Source organism: Umbelopsis ramanniana (genome assembly GCF_025399195.1).
Source record: "Umbelopsis ramanniana AG unplaced genomic scaffold K450scaffold_83, whole genome shotgun sequence".
Classification (NCBI taxonomy): Eukaryota; Fungi; Mucoromycota; class Umbelopsidomycetes; order Umbelopsidales; family Umbelopsidaceae; genus Umbelopsis; species Umbelopsis ramanniana.
The window spans coordinates 19,308-39,946 of NW_026252169.1; the positions used below are offsets into that span (position 1 = coordinate 19,308).

A 20,639-nucleotide genomic window follows, 5' to 3' on the forward strand; every position below is an offset into this window, starting at 1 on the left:
GACTACGTTCTGTTTGCTGGAGAGTGAGTTGTTTTTCTTTGGTTTTTCAACACCCACCCATCCTATGCTTGCTGACTTCCCCCCTTTAGATTTATTTGAAAGCTATTCCTACGCTTGACCTATCTAAATGGCCAGAGATCTTATTAAAAAGTCGACAAAAGTACTCTGAGCTACATCGAACTCTGATTGATATACCCCAAGAACAAATTGCCGCTTCGAAAAAGGGTAGTATTGTACCTACCGATGCCACGAACGACAATCCACTGGGTTTAAATGACGATGTAAGTCAAGCGTTCAGGGTCATATGAACGTGTAGTTGGTTCTAACCATGATATAGAATCCCTGGCAGCAACATTTTGCTGATGCCGAAGTACGAAAAATCATTCGGCAAGACGTTGAGCGAACGTGAGTTGGATCATATTTATGGCTATTGGGCAAAGTTGAGGGGCATGTGGTGATCTGATGTCATCTTGCTTATAGGTTTCCAGACGTCGAATTCTTCAGAGACGATGCTGTCCAAAATCAAATGACAGATGTATTATTCATTTATTGCAAACTGAACGCTGATGTGTCCTACCGACAAGGCATGCACGAATTGCTTGCTCCTATATTCCTAGTTTTGAATACAGAAGGAGTTGACATAGGCGACGGATCATTAGTTGGCCCTGCGGAGTAAGTCGCCTGTACATGCTAATGTGTCGTTTGCTTGTAGACTCACCCCCAGAACTTTAGCTCCAGTACAAAGCTTATGGCACAAGTTCTAGATAAAAAGTTCTTAGAGCACGATTCTTATGCACTTTTTGACCGACTGATGTCCGGTGCCAAGAAGTGGTACGAATTCAACGACGAAGTGTCGACTAGACTAACACCGGCCAAGAAGAAAGAACTAGATCTTATTGACCCAATGGGCCTTGGAGGCACTGAGAAGACCGTTCCGGTACAGTGACTCTCATTACTACAATCTTTTCCAGCTGATGCCAATCTTCTGCTAATTGACATTCTATTTCAAGGCTGCTCAGCTCACTCCGATAGTGAAGAGCTGTCGTCGTATTCAGCACCAGCTGCTAAGAAGTACCGACCCTGCGCTGTATCAACATTTGGAATCACTGGGCATAGAACCTCAGTTATATGGCATGCAAGTATCTTAAGACAGTAAGGATAGGGTGTGACGACGTACTAACTTCCCTCTTTCTGCAGTCGCTGGATAAGATTATTATTTGGCAGAGAGTTCTCTATCGAAAATGTGTTGGAGTTGTGGGACGCAATATTTGCTGAAGATCCGTCATTGAACATTGTGGAATACATTTGCCTTGTACTTTTGATTCGCATACGAGATAAGAGTAAGTAGCTATTTGAGATTTTGTGTGGACTAGCATATGAGAAAGTCATTTATTAATTCTGTGATAGTGATGGATGGAGAATACGCCGAGTGCTTAACACTGCTCATGCGGTACCCGCCCATCAAAGAACCTGTCACTTGCGTGGAACAAGCCAAATACCTGCGCCAGAATTTGACTGAGGAGGCGTGCCTTCAGATTTTGCGCCAAAACGACGTCAAGGCGGGAAAGCCTCCAAGGGAAAGCATTGGTCTTGAGCGACCAAATGATCCACGACAGAGGCGTGCAAACCAGGCGGGTCGTAGTGGACCGCCTTCGGAAGGTATCTCGAAGTTGACAAAGGATATGATGCAGAATCCCCAAATTAGAGAGATCAACCGTGCTCTTGTAGGGGTTATGGGAGCTGTTCAGGTAATGAGGCATGGCCATCTGTGTATAAACTCTGGTTCCAGCCACTAATACGTTGTATTCGACATAGAAAAACATGAATACGTTCGGCGAAAATGTTTTGGGAAGATCTGGCCCCGATATGAATAATGCTGCTGCCAGGCCAGTCATTCCAACAAGATCAAACTTCCCTGACGCTGTGGATCGTTTGACCGACGCACCTCAATATAACCCATACCAAACATCCAATCAACCGACTCCCCAGCCGCCTAAACCCACTCCTGCAAAGCCTCCCATGGCGCACCGAGTCAACAAACCCCTTCCTAGCAACACTCAATACAATGACTTGGTTGATAATTTGCACGAAGTTAACTCAGAAATGGGTCAGTTATTGGCGAAATGCGTCAATGTGCTTGAACGAGAACTATTCCCAGATATTGATGACGAGGAGAAAGCTGGCGAAGGTGAATCACAAGAAGGTCAGAAACAGCCTAGTGGGGCCATTAGGGAAGAAGCATCGGTTATTATGGCTTTGGTGGGGATTAAGCACGTTCGCGACGTCCTACTTGGCAAGCAAAGAGAGTTGGATCTTTCGGTTGCCAACCAGATTGCGCAAATGAATATCAATCAGTCAAGTCATAGCGAGGTTGAAGAAGCGCCACCATCTAACACGGCTGATGCTACTAGCGAAGAAGTCGTCAAACAGATGGACACGGAACAAATCAAGGGCGAACCCAAACAGCCATCATCCGCTCAACCTGTGGTTAAATCTGAGCCGCCTGTCAGCAAACAGCCGCCGCCCTTCAAGGCGCTCAGCTCCACGTATGTCTCCCCCAACCCTCTTCCTCCCAAACCCAATGTTTCCTACAACATTGAGGACCTCCTCTCCGACACGTTGAAAGACGGAGGATCATCGACGCGGGTTAACAACAAGGATAAATTTAGTTGGATGATGGAATCCAGTCCAGCAGGCAAAAAGCTTGGTTCGAGTAGTTCTTTATTCTCCTCCTCAGCATCTCGATCGGCGGCCAAGCGCTCAGGCAATCGATCGCCAGCAGCCACAAGTGCTGTGTCTGTTGATCCTTTGGATGCGCGGCACGCAGATAGACGGAAGGTTTATGATGAATAAAATGGGAGCATTATTATAAAATATTTGTTTTGGTTTATTGCTTTCGGATTTTTCTTTGGTTCCTTCTTAAAAAGTTATAATCCTTATTATGAATAAGCAAGGTGCCCGGATGTGACATGGAAACAAAGAAAGGGGAAAGAAATAGAAGAGAAAACTGTATATGGTTTTGAGAGTGCCTGTTTTACGAGATTTTTGTGAAGAAGCTTTATAAAAAAAAAAAAGTAGAAAGAAAAATGAAAGAAAAAGAAAGAAAGAACACCACGGTTACGGTCATGCTGTAGTTGCTTCAGGTGATGGGGTAACTTCTCCTGCTTCAGGTTCACTCAACTCAGCAGCATCGTCTTTGCTAGGTTCAGCGGCATCGGTTTCGCCTTCTTCTTTCTCTGGATCCGCTTCACCGTCTTCAGCACCATCGGGTTGTTCGCTGGGGGGCGGTGAGGAAGGTTTTGCTTCGACAACATGATCTTCTTGGGGGGAGTCTTCCACCGGCGGTTGATCCGTCACGGCCGACTCTGGCGCTGATGCTTCTTCCATGGACGCATCCTCGGGTTCATCTTCATCCTCTGGTTGTTGAGCTTCTTCCGCTGCAGTAGGAGCTTCGGGCTGCTGCTCAGCAACAACCGAAGGTTTTTCTACTTCGGACACAACCTGAGTTTTTTCAGGTTCTCGCTGTGCTTCGTCTTGAGCCGCGGCGGGCTTTTCATCTTCTGGTTCAGCCGGTTTAGGTCGCTTGCTATCGCTATCAACATTAGCAACTTCCTCATGACGATCCAAGGATCGCTTTCGACCACCTCCCGTTTGCGCCATACTCATCAATGTATCAGCCGCCGTTTCGTCATAATCTTCATCGACTTCTCGACTAGAAGGCCTTTCATCCACTGGTACCTTCTTTTCCACTGGGGTGGCGTGGTTTTCAGGTGAACGACGGAAACCACCGCCACTTCGTGCTTCATCTTCTTGCTTAACTGTCGCGGGTGAACCACGTTGTTCCACAGGATGGAATCCATTGTTCTCTGGAGTGTAGGGTGTAGAATGACTGCTCTTGGGTTGTACCCGATGGAAAATGCCTTCGTGTTCATAGGGATCGGAAGATCTTCGAGAATTGTTCATCATTTGCTCATGATGCATATGGTGGTGATCCGGTGCTGCTGTAGTAGCATGATGTTGACGCGGTGAGCTGTAGTGGCTGGTATGTGGAGATGGACCTCGTGATGGTGGACGGGCCAATGCACCAGGTGGGGTGATGCGACTACTTTCTACCGATACGCCTTGATGAGGAGGAATGGGGGATCTCATATCGTCACGACCCTTGGTGGAATGGGGTGGACGTTTTGGTAAAGGCGATGGTGCAGAATGAGGATGGGGTGGCATACGGCTACTGTTTGGACCGTCATGAATAGGATTCATTTGAGTACGTTCCGATGGCGTAGGCGCACGACCTCCACCGATATCAGCGATACGAACATCATCGCGAGGTGAAGAAGACGGATGTTGACCATAAGGACCAGGTGATGAACGACGACCACCACCAGGCATGGGTAAATCTCTTGGAGGTCCGCCAGCGGATTCGTGAGGAGGAAACTCATGCATGGGAGGACCTCCACGATTATCTCCGCCTCTTGGTTGGTTGGCAATGGAAGGATATTGTGCCATACCAGCCGGGGGACCTTGTGGGCCTTGGGATTGAGAGAATGCATTGCCATTCAAAGGCTGGCCGTTTTGGTATTGATTGGGATTATTGACGTCTTGTGGGACAGGAGCCGCAGTGGCTCCACCGGCAGAAGATCCTTGCGATTTACGCAAGAGTTCCAGACGTTGTTTAATGTGAGGGTTGGATGGGTCAAGATCGGCAGCTCGTTGGTACGCATCCAGCGCGTCTTGAACCTGATTATTGCATGACTCATACAACGTTCCCAAATCGTACCACACCTCGCTAATGTATGGGTTAAGACGAATAGCACGGCTATAGGCATCCAACGCATCACGGTACTGTAAAAAGGGCGATCGATTAGACAGAGGTCAATTCCTTCGTTTCTTTCGTAGAGCGAACCCTTACCTGATTTATCTGATAATACAAAACACCAATAGAGCACCAAAAGGTGGGATTTCGCGCGTCACGATAAACGGCTTGTTGATAAGCTTCATAAGCTTTGTTGTAGTTTTGTTCAGCCATATAGCATCGTCCCAAAAGGTACCAAGACTGTGCATCGTTGCCATCCGATTTAAGAGATCGAGTCAAGTACTGAATGGCCATGGCTTGGTTGGCGAACGACGCGTTTTGTTGATGATATAACCAGCCTAATTGCTGCAGGACTTTGGCGTGCTCTGGATTTTCAGCCAAAACTCGTTCATAGGCGTCTTTAGCGGATTGATACTATAAGGCCAAGAAAAAAAAAATGCATTACTATCCATGCTATTATAACCCGACGTCAACCCAGCGGTGGGGGGGGGGTCCTCACCTCCTTTTGTTGTTCATAAACATGTCCAGTCTGGAACCAAATATCGATCTCGGTCAAAGGTCGTGGTGGTGAGTGCAGAATATAACGGAAACACTGAAGCAAAAACCATCAGTACGAGAGATGGGGGTGGGGTTTCAACGGGCATTTTTTTTTACCTGAAGACTAAGATCATATTTTTGCTGTTGCTTATAAATGATACCCAAGCGGAAATAAATTTCATTGGCCTTCTCAAACTTGGGTTCCATTTTCATGACAGCTGAAAATGCCTCTTCGGCATGTTCTAAAGAACCATATCGATCATAGAGGATACCAATTCCATACCATAGTTTAGGGTCCTATGTTGAAAAAAAGCGTCAATACAGGAGACGTCATAAAACAAAAGTGGAATCAAATCCCTTACCCGAGGATTAGGCAAATGATACAACGCTTGCTGATAAGCGTGGTAGGCTTCTTGCAGTTGGTCCATCATCAAATAACAATGGCCCAAAGCACCCCAAATTTCGCCATTGTTCTCTTGAATCGATAAGATTCGTTTAAAATATTCGACAGCCTATACAGAACGAGGGATCAGCTTGGTCGGATTAACATTTCCTCCTAAACATCAAACGAAGAAACTCACCTTTTGAAAGTGTTCGCGACCTCTACAAAGCGATGCAATTTGAGACAATGCTTGTATGGAGTAAGGATTATGTCTGAGAGCCTGTTCATAACAGTTGCTGGCTCTATCATAGTCGGTCATGAGTTCGGCCAAAGCACCTAGAGACATGGCATTAGATGGAATGGAATGAGGAGTCGGGTTTTTCTGGCGTGTGACTTACCCATGGAGAGCCAGGTTTGTTCATTCACGGCAGCCAATTTTTGAACGGCCGTCATGTGAGGTGGTTGACCAACCTGAGCTGACATGGTGGAATGATTGGGTTGAGATGACAGATGGAACAGAGAGATGCTGCAAATTCAGGGATTTGGCAGGAAGAAAGAAATATAAGCAAAAAGGAAAAAAAAATTCTAAGGCGCCAGGGGAGAAAGTCGGAAAGGCCCAGCGTAGCGTTGGCCAGATGAAGATGAGATAAAAATAAAAGTGGGTTCAAAGCAGATGTCGGCAATCCAAGAAGAAATCTTCAACGATGCTCAAAATGAAGCTGTTAACAACCGTGAAACCCAATGCTCGATGCAATGGAAAAGAGAAAAATAAATAACGACGACGTTCTTTGAACAAAGCCATTATCTTGTCTGAACTGTGTTACGTCACAGATGGGGGGCCTGGACGTTAACATGCATACGAAATCTTTTGTCTCCAAACATCTCAGTTCATTTTATTCAGTCTCTGCCCTTTGACCACCGTGAGCTATCGGCTATTGACCTTCCTTTGCCTCTAGCCTTCCAACAAGTCAATCGCTGCTGGTCTCGTGGATGATACCATGGCCCCCAAGACCTTCTTTCGGAGCTAGCCTGTTTAAGTTCAAGTCTACGTGACACAGGTGAGCCATTTTTAGCTACGACACGTCCCGCTTTGCTTGGCCATCGGTAAGTTTTCCTAACGCCTTGGCTGCTTTGTAGCCTTCATCCACGGCGATCGACTCGGCGTGTTCAGCACCGGAGAGCACAGAGAGTGGGTTGAGAGCCTGGGTCGTGGCCAGAAGCAGGGTGATAACGAAGAGTAGCTTCATGAAAGCTTACCGTTCAAAGGAGCCCGTGGACATTTATAGCATCCCTTCCAAACTCCTTTTTGCATCATCCTGCGGCGCTTTTTACAGAAGACTGCGCCCGAAAATCATAACAATAAAAAAAAAAACTTACTGTAATGTGCGTAAGACAAACCGCCACACCCATCGGAGTCAGCGGTTGAGGCGATCGTGGCGCCATTGTGGCTCGTCTCGTGATACAATGGAATTTTGTCCAATGGCTGCCCAGGGTTGAAGAAGACGTTCCCAGGGTTGCATGAAAAATCATATGACAGTCGTTGAAATTGGAATAAAGCACTGGCTCTTTAGCATGGTAGGTTGCCGCTATGAAGCAAAATACATATATTGTCCAGCGGATGAATCTTTAGGGTTCGCGCTTGACTGATCTCAGATGGGTGCAACTCAAGAAACTACCACGCTGTGATACACAAAGATGATATGGGAACCTTTTTTTTTTTTTTTTTCGCTAACGATGTCCGCTTTTTCCAAAGATATCAAGTGAACGCAAAACAGGACGGAACATCTGAAACCTTTGACAAGGGTATGCTCGTACATGCCTTCGTCTTCTTTACAAAAAAGGCTTGCCCTCCCAAGCCACTACAGGCAATTTTGTGTCAATAATGTAGGTTTTATCGTTTTGGATCATGCGCCCCGGGGTGAACGGATATTCCGTGAATGACTTGCTTAATACATGAAACAAACACGTCAAGTTACGAAGCAGAGAAAAGTATAAAGAAGTGATGGAAAGACCGGTTACAACGGCACTATAGCGTAACCATGGTTAGTACCGTGGGCTGTAACACGGGGGCGGTCTCCTGCAGTATTGCCCTGCAGCTCCCGAACCACGACACCGTTAGGAAAACCAATGGCTCCTAGCACCCCTAGCTGGCATGTTTGTTTGAGCAGATCACATCGGACCTTCAACGTCTCCTGAGCCTTTACGCCCACGTGATGAATTATTTTTACTGGGCTCGCCAGACTGTGCCTTCCATTCACTGCTGGATCAGAATGAAGTAAGTCTACACTGCCTATTGAATCCCCCTTTATGTCCTATAGTATTAACTCCTTTTGCTACCCAGCGTTGTAAAGGAGATTCAAAGGATCAATGAACGAGAAGCTGATCGCGGTTATTCAGAATCCAGCTCGTGGCATGCTCAATACAAAGACAGTGCGTATGTCTTTGTGGGTGGATTAGCCTACGATCTCACTGAAGGCGACGTCATTTGCATATTCTCGCAGTGAGTGTAAATACTTTTTCTAGTCGAGACTACGATTCTCTGTTATTCACCTCTTTGTTCACTAGGTTTGGCGAAGTGATGAATCTCGATATGCCTCGAGATAAACAAACTGGTAAAACCCGAGGCTTTGCATTCTTACAATATGAGGATCAGCGTAGTACCGTACTAGCGGTCGACAATCTCAATGGGTCTAAAGTCCTTGGACGAGTACTGCGAGTGGACCATGCCCAAAAGCCTAAACCCAAGAAGGATGAAGAAGGCAATTTGCCTGATGAACCTAGTCTGAATGCTGCACCACCACTATTAGGTAAGAATGGCTAGGTTTAGACTGAGTGGAATGTTATCCTCGTCGCAGGCTTTACCGAAACATCTTACTAAATCTCCTCCCCGCTATATCAGATGCTTCAAGCTCGGATGAATCGGAAGACGATGGTATCGATGAAGAGGATCCGATGGCTGCCTATCTGCGGAAAAAGGAAAAGAAGAGAAAGAAGAAGGAGTCGAAATCAAAGAAAAAGGCAAAGAAGGAAGACAAGAAAAGAGATCGACCAGCTCACAAAGAAGATCCAATGGAAGACATACAGCGTGATCAAGATGCTAAACCGTCCACAGCAGTCGACAAGTCTGAAAGACGAGAGCGACCCAGTCGGTACTCTCCTCCCCAAGAGCGTCGAAGAGACGATAGTCGTGACCGCTACCGACGTCGGTCCCCATCTCGTGATCGTTACCGTTCCAGAACACGTAGTCGTAGTCCTGATCGCTATAGAAGATATCGTCGAGATAGTCGCAGCCGTTCTCCTCCACGGCGACGGTAGTATATATTTATACCAAAATTGAGAGGTTTACTTTGTCAATGTAGATAATAATAAGATTTGGAAAAAAAAAAAAAAAAGAATGAGGATGCAAAAACATGATAATTTTTTTTATATACAGCTCTTAGACATGTAGAATAAACGAGGACGTAATAGGGAAATGTAAGTTTAGGGGAGATGTCTATTCAACGATCAAATCCTTGACATGCCAGTCTTCGTAGCTGTTATCGGGCAAGAAACGTCTGACAATCAAAGGAATTTTCTTCTCTCTAAGCTCCTTCATTGCAATGACCAAAGGGTCTGATTCACCGTTAAGCTCGATCATGACGGGGGCATTAAGACTATAAGACGGGGTTTAGTATTTGGAATAGAGCTAAGAATCATGGTTTGCCGACATGTACCTGATTTGCAAGGCTCTCGTTCCTAGCACTCGTGCTCGCTCATACTTTGTCATATAGGGTGTGGTGACTCTCTCCTTTGATTCCGTCAAATCAGCGGTCTCATTACCAGCCATAAGGTCATCTAGAACATCGACGCGAGTTTCCTCTAATCCAGTCTCAGTTTCCTCAAAGGTAGTTTCGTAGTCATCCTGTGGGAGAAGATGTCAGTTACAGTTGAATGAAAGGGTTAGATCATGCCCATACGCCAGAACACCTACATTGGGCTCGTATCTAATTAGGAGGGTTAAAATGACATTAAAGAAAAGGGCAAGACGAGTTAGAGGGATGTATAAACATATATATGTATACTCTATTCACATGGTCCTTACCCGATATCGTCGTTGGCAACGTCGTCGTCGTAATCAGACATGGTATAAAGGTTAATTAAAAAAAAAAAAAAAAAAGCTGGTAACGAACTCAGTTAAGACTGGTTGTTGCAGTGAGCCCTGCTAAGCCACCGTTCCTCTCATGGCCTTTCACTGTTGCCTGAATTCACTCTCTCGTACTGACACCCTAAAAACTATCCGAACCATCCTTTCCATCTCACACAGCCTTTTATTCACACAGGGCCATGGGTAACCCCACCTCAAAAAGGAACAAGTCATGTTCTGTACTGTGGTTACAAAGGTCTGTGGCCTCCTAAAACGAGGTTTCGATCAGACCACACGAAGGAAATTTTACAAAACAGCGTTTCACTGCAATGGGCCAAATATTTGGTTTGAGCTAAGAATACAGGCTCTGGGAACACCGGCGGAGGAAATATTATGAGGTTGTACGAATAGGTCTCACAGTACCGCAAGGGTCCGGTCTAGTTACGTCAAGGTCAGTTGTGTAAAGCAGCTGACAAGAAGAGGCGAACAGTCGGCAGCAGCAAGGAATGATTTGGTGAGTTTTGCCATGAACGTGGCTGTCTTGGAACTCGGTTAAACCCGAGCGTGGCATTGTGGGGTCATAGAAACGTGGTTTTTAGGTGGAATGACATATCTTGATTTTCCGATGCTAATATAACTGGCTGGATGCGTAGGTAAGCACACACACTGGCTGGACCCACGCTTTTCTTCCTTTTCAATGGGACACACACCAGATTTAATATTACAGATGTTCTGGCGGTCTGTTATTTTTTTTTTTCCTGGCTCACGTGTGGTGCCGCGTGTGAACCTTGGTGGGCGCGGGATAATATTTTGTCAGGGACACTCGCTTCATAAATTAGTCCAAGGAATACAAAAACAACCTGGTTGATTTCGCTGAAATCCTCTCTAAGCCATCACGCGAAGCGAGTGACATCCAGTTGGAAGCTATGGGCCATGGGATCCTCAAGCCCTTGGCTGGTCCCGGCCGGTAATTCGCGGGACTCACCTAGTGTAACAGAGGCTAGCGTGGTGATTGGGCCATGCATAGTCGCTAAATCACGTGGCGGCTACGTCTATCAAGGGCCAGAGAGACATGATGTACTATACAACCCACCGTTAGAAAAGTAGATGCTGAAAAAGCGTTGTTGTTAGAAACATAGGTGATAGCAACCGAGGGTGAAGTGGACTGGAAGGAGAAATGAGAGAACGGATTCGGTTTGGTGGGGTTGTTGTCATACAAGCCAACTCTATACCAAACTCAAAAGGCGATTGGTTTTTTCCCAACGTGAAGGTTATGAACAGACGTTGGCTGCAATGTCGAGCAAGGCACACGAGGGTTGCATCAAATGGACCAACCGAGCAGGCACGCTTCTTCTACCCGCACCCGCTAAATATGGGAGGGGAGACGTGGGTCCAATCCAATCTGTATGCGGACCGGTTAAGGCTTGTGGACTCTCCTTATTCTCTTTTCTTTTTTTTTCCTCTTCTCTCTTTCTCTTTTTTTTTCCTTCTTCTTTTTCTTCTCTCATCTGAATTTCCTTCATCTCTGACATCCTTCATCTGGAGATTCCCCTCGCGAAACACAGCAAACCCCATCCGTCAGCTTGGATTTATACATGAGCATATCGCACCGTTAGCCTTGAATTAAGAGTCTAAAGATATCAGCTTGTGCAGACCTCCGTCCATTTTTTTTTTAAAAAAAACTACTTCCCTCTCAATTGTCTGTATATATGGATCCAGTCCAATGCTCAGTTGTAGTGATCAATGGCTGCGACTGTCCTCGATGTGTGCAAGCCGCACCCACCACAACCTATCACAGTGACCAACCCATATTGCACCAAGTATTTTCTCAAGGTAAGCTCTTTTTCTTGTAAACTTGACCCAATGCATGCAGATACTTAGTTCTTTTTCCTGCAGTTGTAATTGAAAATCATGGACATGCAGCCCTGGCCGGCATTCGCGAGCGCTTACAGAAAAATTACATGCCCACGATACTCCTAATTGATCTCGACACTTGTCCTCATGCCAATCAGCTGGTTCATCCTTCTATTAGTTTACTGCAAGATGTGGTCAAGGAACTTAAAGCTGGAACGCTGCATGATGTTGCTCCTGTCGGTAAGATAAATACACAAATTTTTTTTCCATTCTCCCCCCCCCCGCAAAAATAATGCATGGTAACTGATGCTGTCACATTTTTCCCTTTGGTTAGTATGCTCGACCAACGACTCTGCCAAACTCATGCTTCAATGCATCAATGAAGGTGCTGCAGATTATATATTAAAACCTCTTCGCAAAGATGTGCTGAAGACCATGTTCCTAGTAAGTCCTCGGCTTCTCCTTGATTTTTTTTCTGGGCCATCCCTAACGCACGTTTTACAGAATCTTCATCGATATCAAGTGGATGGGTGCGATACCCATGCTGTCAGTGACTCCAGTTCTGGATCTCAAACCGTTCATGACCCAATGAACGATAACCTGGACATGCCTACAGACCTATTGTGGAATGGTTTACAGCAGCATCGACTCCGAGAGATATTTATCAAAGATTCCCGGTATGCTTTATGTTTTGCATTGTGGCTCCATTGCACGTTTTAAAATGCTAACGTGCCATCCCTCAGCTTCACACATATGTTTATGACCTATTACACTCCGCGATCGGTCCATTTGGCTGTTTCGAAAATTGCAAGGTATGCCTACGTCCCCATTCCTTTTTTTTTCAGTACCCAACTAACCTCTTTACATTTTTGTTTTCATAGTGGCCGCGAAGAAATTCTAAAGGCCATGCTATCCAGTGGAGACTTTTCACCTTTTGAGTTGGACGTTAATGATCTCATTGAATGCGTCTGTCTCATTTTTGAGCAAGTGCTGGCACTTCCAGAATTGTCCTCCTATAAAATTACAAAAGGTACGCTTATTGTGTTACAGCCAGCCCATCACACAGTGTGTTGACTTTTTCACTCAGAGAACCTGTACGAGTTAATCCTTGATATTTACAAGTCCTATCACGATACGAACCCATATCACAACTTTTCTCATGCTGTGGACGTGTTACAAACCACCTATTATTATTTGTGTCAAATCGGCGTTTTAGAGCCTCTTTATCCTTCTGCCGCTCGTGCACGATCGAGACCAGCCTGCGTCTCTCAACTCCCGGTTCGTGACATCATACGACCATGCGACATCTTTGCTTTACTGATGGCCAGTATTGGACATGACGTTGGTCATCCTGGAGTGAACAATATGTTTTTGGTAAGACTAGCCAGCCCATGGAGCGCAATGGCATCAAAATGCTTACCATTTTTTTTTTTTCCAATTAGATCAATATTGGAACCCCATTAGCACTACTCTACAACGATCGGTCGGTTTTGGAAAGTTTTCACACTATGGCATTTTTTCACATTTTGAAAAAGCACGGTGTTGACCAAATATTGGGGGGTCCAAGGTCGGCTGCATATACCGGTGAGTAGGCCGAAAGCCGTTTTTCTTTATGGTAATATTGATCCTAAATGGCTTTGTGCAGACTTTAGGAAGTGTATTGTCAATGTCATCTTGGCCACAGACATGGGATTACACAATGACTACGTGGCCAAGTTTAGAGATCAGGCGGATAGGCTGAAAGAAAATGGTCCCATTGACCTAAGTGATGAAAAGACGTGCGACCAGGAGAGAATGCTTCTGTTCAGTGCCATCATTAAATGTGCCGATATTGGCAATGTGGTAAGTTTAGCAAACAGCCATGACATATCAGTCCATCCAAAGCTTACTTACCGTTTGGGTTCTGTTCAGTCACGACCTTTCAAACATGGATTGCGTTGGGCAGAGGTACTGGTGGACGAATTCTCCAGCCAAGGCGATCTTGAACGAGAATTGGGCCTGCCTGTTATGCCTATTAACGACCGTGGTAAATTATCACAAGAAGATGTTCAAATCGGTTTCATCAAGCATGTTGCGCTACCGTTATTTGAAGTAGTGGATAGTATCATCCCAGGTAATTTCATCTTTTTGGAATGTAAAGGCGACACTGACTTTTGTCTTTTTAATTCTCTGTAATAACCTTGACGTCTTGTAGGCTTTTCATTCACGGTAGATGCCATTCAGGAAAACCTGCAACAATGGGAACAGCGCAAGTCACAACCTGGCATGGAAGATGTTCGAACATCGATGCAGACTATCCATACTAGCATGGTGGAAGAAGCAAAATCATGCCATGCTCAAGCTGTAGAGGTTATTCATTCCATGGAATCACGAAGGTCGTCTTCGGCCGCCATAGCCATGACCAGTCAATATGGCATCCAGTCATTCCATATTCAAGACGATCCTGTGTTGAAACCCAAATCTTCTGTTCGAAGTCTGACGGATATGTTTAGCAAGCATAAACGAGAAGTCGACTGGCAAACTACTGAATCTCCCTCGCCACTCTGTGCATGCTGCCTTCAGTAAATGGAGACTCTAGACGCTCCTTCCAGAAGGAATGAACACTCCCAAAAAAAAAAAAAAGAGATCATCTGCTTGTATGAAAGATATCATTTGCCAACCTCTTGTTACAGTCTGAACATTTTTCCTCTCTCTTTTATTTATTCTCATGTGTATTAATTCCTTTTTTCCAACCACCACCTTTCTCCATCTGTCCTGTGATAGCTTGTAATAATGACCCTCTCTCCCTCTCTTTTTCGTCAACTCATTTAGTTTGTACATTTTGGTCTTTTCTTGGACAACAATAGATTCATTTCTCACCTGCTTAAACCCTATGTGTGTCTGCTTGTAACACTTGTTTCCATGGAAGCACCTCCTTTTAGCGCACCCTTAAGTCGGATCCCCTGCGTGTACGACCACGCCAGAAACCTCGCGATCGACTCTGATGGCTATATGGTTAAATGCTGCCCATGCCTACTCCTTATGCCAAACATTTATTTACACCACCCTGGAGCGACGAATTCCATACCCTACGATCCAATGGGTGGAGGGGGTATTTAAGTTTTATTTGCGTGCAGGGGCCATGTTGGCATTATGCTAGGATTTATATAAGTCTACAGCACCATCCGAGTCGCGTGCCAGCTGAGACTTGAAGGCGGGAAAGAGGGTACAAAAGTGATCAAGATGTCAGAACCGTCGGTTTCTCCTCTGGTACAGGCGACGATGATTCATCCAGCGTAGGCTCGGTAGATGGGCGTTGAATGAGCTTTCCCTTGACCCCGACCCAGAACCAAACAATGGGGATGCAAACCACCATGATGAAACCCAAAATGATATTGAGCCAGAAGAACCCAATAGAAGAGTAGATGTAACCGCCCATGAGGGGGCCAACAAGCATACCGCCAGCAAAGGCGATGTTGAAAACAGCATACGACTTTGCAAATCCATCGGATTCGCCGTCCTCCTTGTTCTCCAGAGCAACCACCGCGGCAATTTCAGACAAAATAGGCGACAGTACGGCTGAACCGAAGAATCCTTCCAACACCAAAATCACAATCAACGGCGCAATGGTGGTTGATTGGCTTGGAATGCCAAGAATCATGCACATAGCCGCCGTGATGGTAAGGGACGGGAGCATGACAATTTTAGCACCATACTTGTCGGAAAGATGACCAGCCAGAGGCCCAGAGACAAAGCCAGGAAGGACTTGAGCCAAAAATACCACACCAATCTGTGATGTATTGTATTTCCATTCATCTGACAACCGCAATGTCAAAGTGGGCTAAAAAGAAATAGTAGAAAGAATGATGTAGAACGGTGGGTGGGTCAGTGGGAGCTACAACTTGATGGTTCAATGAGGATTGGGCGGCGCCTTACCTCGATGGAGCCAAGCACAATGGCACTAGCAAAGGTCAAAGACAGCGCACCCCACATTCTACTATAAGAAAGGAGTTTCAGGATAGACACCTTGTTGTCAATGGCAGCTTCAGGCGATACGGACACGGCAGTGGGTGCCTCCTCGATGACGGCAGGGTCGTCTTCTACAATGGTATTAGCTGGTACGTGGGCACTATCGACCACTGATTTCTCGTCCGGTGTGGGCAAAGCTTGCTTTTTGTTGGCTTCAGCCGCTCTGTCCATGTCCTCAAACCATTCTTTGGGGTTACGTCGTCGCTCAACAATCAACAATCGCATGATAAAATCAATGGCGGCAAGGATGATGCAAAAGATAAATGGTGCTTTGAATCCGAGTTGATGGTATAAGGCTGATGGATGGAAAAGAGGGTTAGTCTATCAAGACGGTCAAATGTGAGATGCTATGTATACACTACGTGCCTCCTGTTAAAAATAAAATGAAAATCCAGTCAAAACATGATTCATTGCCTGCCAATGTTTATGTCCGTTGCCACCACGTACCTCCTATAGGGGGTCCACTGGTCATGCCAATAGAGTAGCAGACCATGACTTTGCCCATCTGCAGGCCCAATTCGCCTTTGGGAAATGTATCTGCCACCAGGCAAAGACACAAGATCCACACACACGAATCAGAGAATCCTTGAAGGAACCGAGCAATGAGCAGTTCATAATAATGGCGGCTAAACATGAACAAGAGGGTGGATCCAATCAAACCGAGAATGCCAAGCAACATGGCACCTTGACGTCTCTGCATTTTATCACCTATGAAATGGATTTGTTAGTAAAATTTTGTAACCATACGGGACAAACGCTGCTGTTCCTTACCAAGATATCCAAAAAGCGGAGATCCGACTGTGGAGCGATAGCCAAATTAGTACAGTTGGTCCCCATTTGGCACATGGCCCACCCATTCTGCTGAAGCCAGTTTGACCAACACTTACCAAGGATACCGGCAGCAAACAGCGCCAGCAACACACCGGTTTGTTGCGACACTTGCGCATTTTCACCGGGAGTGGCATTGGGATCGACATCTTCGGGCGAGTTTCCCATGTCAATGGAAAGAATAATGAATGGAACTAGCAATGGTGAAAATGAAGAGAGGGAGGAATGGGTGAATACAAGTCGCTTGCCATGTGCTGCTTTGAATTGTATCGTTGCTTACTGATAGGAACAATGATGCCGTATACTACCATCTGCATAGGAAATGAAAAATTAGCATTGGGGGGAAAACAACAACAATGAAGTCGAAGGGGCCAATACTTGCATCGACGAAAAGACCAATTCCAACCGTGGCTAGGACAAACACCTTTGAGCCACGAATCCATAGCAGGACCGGCTTTTTACGTTCTCCCGTAGAAAACATGATGGGGTATTATGAATGAAAAAGGTCCAATTATGAAGGTTAAATTACAATGACAGTGAGATATCAGATCCGATGGAGGTGATTGCACAGTGGGTACAAGTCGCAGAGAAATTAATGGAAAGAGGGGAAAGAATAAATCGTCTTTTACATAAAAAAAAAAATAAAAAATAAACTGAGACGTGCAAAAGAAAGTTTTTGGGTGGGTTGGAAGCTCCGGTATTCGGTGGCCGTTGCCGCTCAAGAAAATTTTTACCACCGTCCTGTCAACCTGGACAAAGAGAGCCTTCAACCACCTAAACTACGTCATTGCAGGTATACCGAGAATGACTCATAAGGGCCAATACGAGGTCGGTGAGGATTTTTCACATTGACAGTCTTGATGTTCAGCAGAGTGTGTTCACGATATGTCGATGGGCAGCAGCGACATGTCGTTTTTAGCTCTACAACCGTATCTAGACATTTCACGCGTGATGCTTTATTTCGAATAGACTGCATCAAATGGGATTGTATTGTTTATTCAAAGTCAAGAACCCCGATATCGTGATACTCTATGTTTTGATCAGCATGCCGTACGGAATTAGCAAACAATGCCACCACCCACTTTCTCAGTACCACATCTACTTTGCTAAGAAAGCTATGGCCACTTAAAGTTACGCACTATGGTCAATGCGCGACGACGCCAAGAGTGAGTTGATTTTGCAGCCATCTTCTATTATGTCACAGAATCACGAAAGGTTGATATAAAATGCACCATTGGCTGAAAGCTGACTCATCAGTGTGGGTAAGAGGACGGCCAAGTGGACAATGGACGTCCCAAAAACCGATGGCAAAGTGGTTGAATTTTTGACTGCGGCAAGGTTGCCAAAAAATGGAAGGCCGACCCGATTATTTTTCTGACAAGCTGAGATCAACTCATTTGATCAGCGCTGAAAATGTTAGGTATGAACATCAAGCTGAGTTGGCTCATGCTGATCTTTATGAAGAGATATGAATCGGCATGTTGAACATGGTCATGCAGGGTGCTGCGTCCCTTAATAGTATTTACGCATGAGACTAGAGCATTATCGCAGAAAAAGTAGATGCTAATCACCACGCGTCCGATACACAGTATTGAACACGATAATTCGCATTTTTTTCTTTTTTTTTTTTGTATCGCAAGGTTCATTGTCTTGTAAACACTCTTTGACGCAAAGTATGGAGCTTAATGGTAGGCATGGCCAAGTATAGTCGATGGTTAAAAAAATAAAATTGGGAAATGTTAACTTGACAGAACTCGCATGTAAGCCTACTACGAGGCGTCCTCAATGCAGTATAATGAGCAACCCGGTAAAAATATAATATTTGTATCCATTGCACCTTTAGTAAACCTTCATACTATTTAGCGCCAGTTGGCCCAGGGCAGTTCATCAATGGACCCTGGATACACAATGAACAGCACACCTCAGCTCTTTGGCATTTAGCTGGTATGGCGCCGCCCAATGTGAGAATGCCACCCTGCGATGTACACGAGGAATTGGATGCAGGTAGCTTAAATGAGAATTTTCAAATGGACTTGACACGTCAGTAAGACAATAGGACTGTCTCACGACAGATTGGTTCATAATGTGAAAGCCATCTACATTGATATCGTAACAAAAAATGCACACGATGATATGGCCATAAGGAAACAGGGCGAGACAAAGGGGTTATCACAACATTGAGCTATGCACGCTCGCATTGTGAGAAAAACCTATGCGTTATCGTATGTTCCAGCGACGGATCTACAGCATTTTAGTTCAGAGAAACCCGTATCGAGCGGACTTGATGGTCTCAGACTGATATGCGTCAATCCAGGCGGTTTGCGGAAAGTCTGCGCTACCAAGACCTGATACCGCAGCTGTTTGTCAGATCAGATCAGAGCATCTCCATCTATCGATGGTCAGCATACGTTGCCATACCACGTTCAGGTTAGATCAATATACATGTTGGTTCCCTTCAAAACAAGCATCACAAGGACCTGAAAGATAAACATTGCCGCCTTGCTATGGCAACATATGCTTATCAAAGTTGGGCACACAAAAAGAAAGTTTTTGATTTGTTTCCAGCATTAAGCTGCAAATAGAGCAGGGGAATTTTATTCTTTTTCACTTCTCCAACCAGTGTAGAACTATAATTTTTTTAAAGGGTCTAAATAAAAAGGTGCAAAAAATGTAACTATTTATAACCACCAAGCTTCTTCTTCATGAGCAAACATGGTATCTTCGTTATCATCCATTTTAAACGTAGCGTCGTGGGCAAATGGATCGTTATCGAAATCGACGTGATCAGTTTCATCAGCCATATCAGACCAAGAACCGGAGACACAAATACCAGAGTCGTAACTGTGCACGTTGTAATCTTGCTTGCGTGGGATGGGAACGGCGGGAGTTGAAACAACAATAGGAGTTTCAGATGGCAGAGTGCTGAAACAAGTGACCTTGGCGAATTGCTGACGGAGCTGAGCAATATCTGGGCGGCGCTTAGGGTCAAGGCTAAGGGCAGACTTGGCAAACTCATAAGCATCATCCGACATGGGGAACAGCTCCTTGAGGACGGCAGGGTTGCGCATGTATTCAGCAAACACAGCGTCATAGGAGGAAGCCTCCTGCCATGGATTACGTCCATAGACCAAAGCCAGAAACAAGACGCCTAGACTCCAGATGTCAGACGCAGCAGAATCATAAGGTTGTTCCAATTCATCATCCGATTGATCGTCTTCCAAAAAGTGCTCAGGAGCAAGATACGTGGTGGATCCGCAGCCAAACTCCATGGAAAGACGGTCACGGGTGGCCAAGCCAAAATCAGCTACCTTGGTCACCAATTGTTCTTCAGGGGAGTCTTCGTTGGTCAACTTGAGGAGAATATTTTCCAACTTGATATCACGATGATAGATGTGATGGTCATGCAAGTACTGGAGAGCATCGAGAATTTCAGAAAAGGCTTTGCGAGCAAACTTGGCATCGCGCACTGGATTGATTTCAGCGTCACGAACCACGTAGTCAAACAAATCGCCTTGATCACAGAGTTCCATGATGATGTAAATATGAGTAGCATCTTCAAAAGTTCGGTAGAGGGAGATTATGTTTGGGTGCGAAAGGCTTGATTGAATATCGATTTCAGATCGTTGCAAGGTAAGCTGTTGCTCATCCAGACCAACTTTGGTCAGAACCTTGACGGCGACGTAATCACTGGAGTGGATGTTTTGGCCTAAGAATAGGCAGCCATAGGAGCCATGGCCTAGCTCTTCGAGTAAGCGGAATTCACCATCAACGATGGTATCTAACTTGGAGGCGACAAAGTCGCTCCAGTCAATTGCGTGGTGTTCAACTTGGTGTGTGTTCATTGGATACTTTCTTTCTTGGATTGAACTATATGGTAGAGAAATCTGTAGCGAGATTACTGGATGTAATGACGGACCAGGAAACGGGTCTTGATAAAATAATAGAAGGTGTATCGATTACAATCATAATTGATAGATGTGTAATAGAGTAGAAAATCCGAAGGGTTTTTCTGAAACGCAGTTGCTTTTGGGTTTGATAATTGGAAGGAAGATCCTTTTCTTAGATGAAAAGTTGTAAAGGTGGGGGATCGTGAA

At 45.3% G+C, this 20,639-nt stretch overlaps 8 protein-coding genes across 8 annotated transcripts; 4 read left to right on the forward strand and 4 right to left on the reverse strand.

The window, feature by feature from the left end:
- The first annotated feature begins 334 nt into the window (after window positions 1-334).
- Window positions 335-2,870, forward strand: K450DRAFT_260766 (uncharacterized protein). Its single transcript, XM_051592206.1, has 7 exons — window positions 335-405; window positions 481-672; window positions 733-937; window positions 1,011-1,135; window positions 1,198-1,340; window positions 1,408-1,748; window positions 1,816-2,870. Exons 2-7 carry the CDS (start codon window positions 527-529, stop codon window positions 2,851-2,853), a joined length of 1,998 nt encoding a protein of 665 aa, XP_051440638.1. The 5' UTR covers window positions 335-405; window positions 481-526; the 3' UTR covers window positions 2,854-2,870.
- Window position 2,871: 1 nt separating this feature from the next.
- K450DRAFT_260769 (uncharacterized protein) lies at window positions 2,872-6,305 on the reverse strand. Its single transcript, XM_051592207.1, has 7 exons — window positions 6,131-6,305; window positions 5,932-6,068; window positions 5,713-5,862; window positions 5,468-5,647; window positions 5,313-5,405; window positions 4,910-5,227; window positions 2,872-4,842 (listed from the first exon to the last, which is right to left on the reverse strand). Exons 1-7 carry the CDS (start codon window positions 6,213-6,215, stop codon window positions 3,124-3,126), a joined length of 2,682 nt encoding a protein of 893 aa, XP_051440639.1. The 5' UTR covers window positions 6,216-6,305; the 3' UTR covers window positions 2,872-3,123.
- Window positions 6,306-7,809: 1,504 nt separating this feature from the next.
- K450DRAFT_260775 (uncharacterized protein) lies at window positions 7,810-9,119 on the forward strand. The gene is made up of 5 exons (XM_051592208.1): window positions 7,810-8,007; window positions 8,074-8,232; window positions 8,298-8,539; window positions 8,632-8,731; window positions 8,764-9,119. The coding sequence occupies exons 1-5, from the start codon at window positions 7,946-7,948 to the stop codon at window positions 8,819-8,821; spliced, it is 621 nt and encodes a 206-aa protein (XP_051440640.1). The 5' UTR covers window positions 7,810-7,945; the 3' UTR covers window positions 8,822-9,119.
- Window positions 9,120-9,147: 28 nt separating this feature from the next.
- On the reverse strand, window positions 9,148-9,876 carry K450DRAFT_260779 (uncharacterized protein). The gene is made up of 4 exons (XM_051592209.1): window positions 9,814-9,876; window positions 9,703-9,715; window positions 9,446-9,633; window positions 9,148-9,385 (listed from the first exon to the last, which is right to left on the reverse strand). The coding sequence occupies exons 1-4, from the start codon at window positions 9,852-9,854 to the stop codon at window positions 9,226-9,228; spliced, it is 402 nt and encodes a 133-aa protein (XP_051440641.1). The 5' UTR covers window positions 9,855-9,876; the 3' UTR covers window positions 9,148-9,225.
- Window positions 9,877-10,904: 1,028 nt separating this feature from the next.
- K450DRAFT_260783 (uncharacterized protein) lies at window positions 10,905-11,949 on the forward strand. The gene is made up of 2 exons (XM_051592210.1): window positions 10,905-11,688; window positions 11,752-11,949. The coding sequence occupies exon 1, from the start codon at window positions 11,033-11,035 to the stop codon at window positions 11,480-11,482; it is 450 nt and encodes a 149-aa protein (XP_051440642.1). The 5' UTR covers window positions 10,905-11,032; the 3' UTR covers window positions 11,483-11,688; window positions 11,752-11,949.
- Window positions 11,467-14,442, forward strand: K450DRAFT_260787 (uncharacterized protein). Its single transcript, XM_051592211.1, has 11 exons — window positions 11,467-11,688; window positions 11,752-11,949; window positions 12,044-12,153; window positions 12,214-12,386; window positions 12,453-12,521; window positions 12,591-12,739; window positions 12,797-13,083; window positions 13,152-13,293; window positions 13,355-13,551; window positions 13,621-13,822; window positions 13,904-14,442. Exons 1-11 carry the CDS (start codon window positions 11,565-11,567, stop codon window positions 14,272-14,274), a joined length of 2,022 nt encoding a protein of 673 aa, XP_051440643.1. The 5' UTR covers window positions 11,467-11,564; the 3' UTR covers window positions 14,275-14,442.
- A 471-nt stretch (window positions 14,443-14,913) lies between these two features.
- Window positions 14,914-17,169, reverse strand: K450DRAFT_260802 (uncharacterized protein). Its single transcript, XM_051592212.1, has 7 exons — window positions 16,928-17,169; window positions 16,826-16,856; window positions 16,605-16,739; window positions 16,489-16,515; window positions 16,165-16,425; window positions 15,715-16,013; window positions 14,914-15,529 (listed from the first exon to the last, which is right to left on the reverse strand). The coding sequence occupies exons 1-7, from the start codon at window positions 17,024-17,026 to the stop codon at window positions 14,927-14,929; spliced, it is 1,455 nt and encodes a 484-aa protein (XP_051440644.1). The 5' UTR covers window positions 17,027-17,169; the 3' UTR covers window positions 14,914-14,926.
- A 2,324-nt stretch (window positions 17,170-19,493) lies between these two features.
- K450DRAFT_161849 (uncharacterized protein) lies at window positions 19,494-20,330 on the reverse strand (the record flags this gene model as incomplete). The annotated part of the gene is made up of 1 exon (XM_051584025.1): window positions 19,494-20,330. A coding segment is annotated over one exon (837 nt), but the record flags the coding sequence as incomplete, so codon positions are not given.
- Window positions 20,331-20,639: the final 309 nt, after the last annotated feature.

Coding starts and splice junctions, on each gene's coding strand:
- K450DRAFT_260766 (XM_051592206.1), top strand. CDS start 527: ATGACAGATGTATTATTCATTTATTGCAAACTGAACGCTGATGTGTCC. Junction 1,136..1,197: donor GAACCTCAGTTATATGGCAT/GCAAGTATCTTA, acceptor CTCTTTCTGCAG/TCGCTGGATAAGATTATTAT. Junction 1,341..1,407: donor GATTCGCATACGAGATAAGA/GTAAGTAGCTAT, acceptor ATTCTGTGATAG/TGATGGATGGAGAATACGCC.
- K450DRAFT_260769 (XM_051592207.1), bottom strand. CDS start 6,215: ATGTCAGCTCAGGTTGGTCAACCACCTCACATGACGGCCGTTCAAAAA. Junction 5,863..5,931: donor GTCGCGAACACTTTCAAAAG/GTGAGTTTCTTC, acceptor CGTTCTGTATAG/GCTGTCGAATATTTTAAACG. Junction 5,406..5,467: donor AATATGATCTTAGTCTTCAG/GTAAAAAAAAAT, acceptor TTTTTGCTTCAG/TGTTTCCGTTATATTCTGCA.
- K450DRAFT_260775 (XM_051592208.1), top strand. CDS start 7,946: ATGAATTATTTTTACTGGGCTCGCCAGACTGTGCCTTCCATTCACTGC. Junction 8,008..8,073: donor CACTGCTGGATCAGAATGAA/GTAAGTCTACAC, acceptor TTTGCTACCCAG/CGTTGTAAAGGAGATTCAAA. Junction 8,540..8,631: donor TGCTGCACCACCACTATTAG/GTAAGAATGGCT, acceptor CCGCTATATCAG/ATGCTTCAAGCTCGGATGAA.
- K450DRAFT_260779 (XM_051592209.1), bottom strand. CDS start 9,854: ATGTCTGATTACGACGACGACGTTGCCAACGACGATATCGG. Junction 9,386..9,445: donor ACGAGAGCCTTGCAAATCAG/GTACATGTCGGC, acceptor CCCGTCTTATAG/TCTTAATGCCCCCGTCATGA.
- K450DRAFT_260783 (XM_051592210.1), top strand. CDS start 11,033: ATGAGAGAACGGATTCGGTTTGGTGGGGTTGTTGTCATACAAGCCAAC.
- K450DRAFT_260787 (XM_051592211.1), top strand. CDS start 11,565: ATGGATCCAGTCCAATGCTCAGTTGTAGTGATCAATGGCTGCGACTGT. Junction 12,154..12,213: donor TGCTGAAGACCATGTTCCTA/GTAAGTCCTCGG, acceptor CACGTTTTACAG/AATCTTCATCGATATCAAGT. Junction 12,522..12,590: donor GCTGTTTCGAAAATTGCAAG/GTATGCCTACGT, acceptor TTGTTTTCATAG/TGGCCGCGAAGAAATTCTAA.
- K450DRAFT_260802 (XM_051592212.1), bottom strand. CDS start 17,026: ATGTTTTCTACGGGAGAACGTAAAAAGCCGGTCCTGCTATGGATTCGT. Junction 16,740..16,825: donor CGGCATCATTGTTCCTATCA/GTAAGCAACGAT, acceptor CACCATTGCTAG/TTCCATTCATTATTCTTTCC. Junction 16,426..16,488: donor TCCGCTTTTTGGATATCTTG/GTAAGGAACAGC, acceptor TCCATTTCATAG/GTGATAAAATGCAGAGACGT.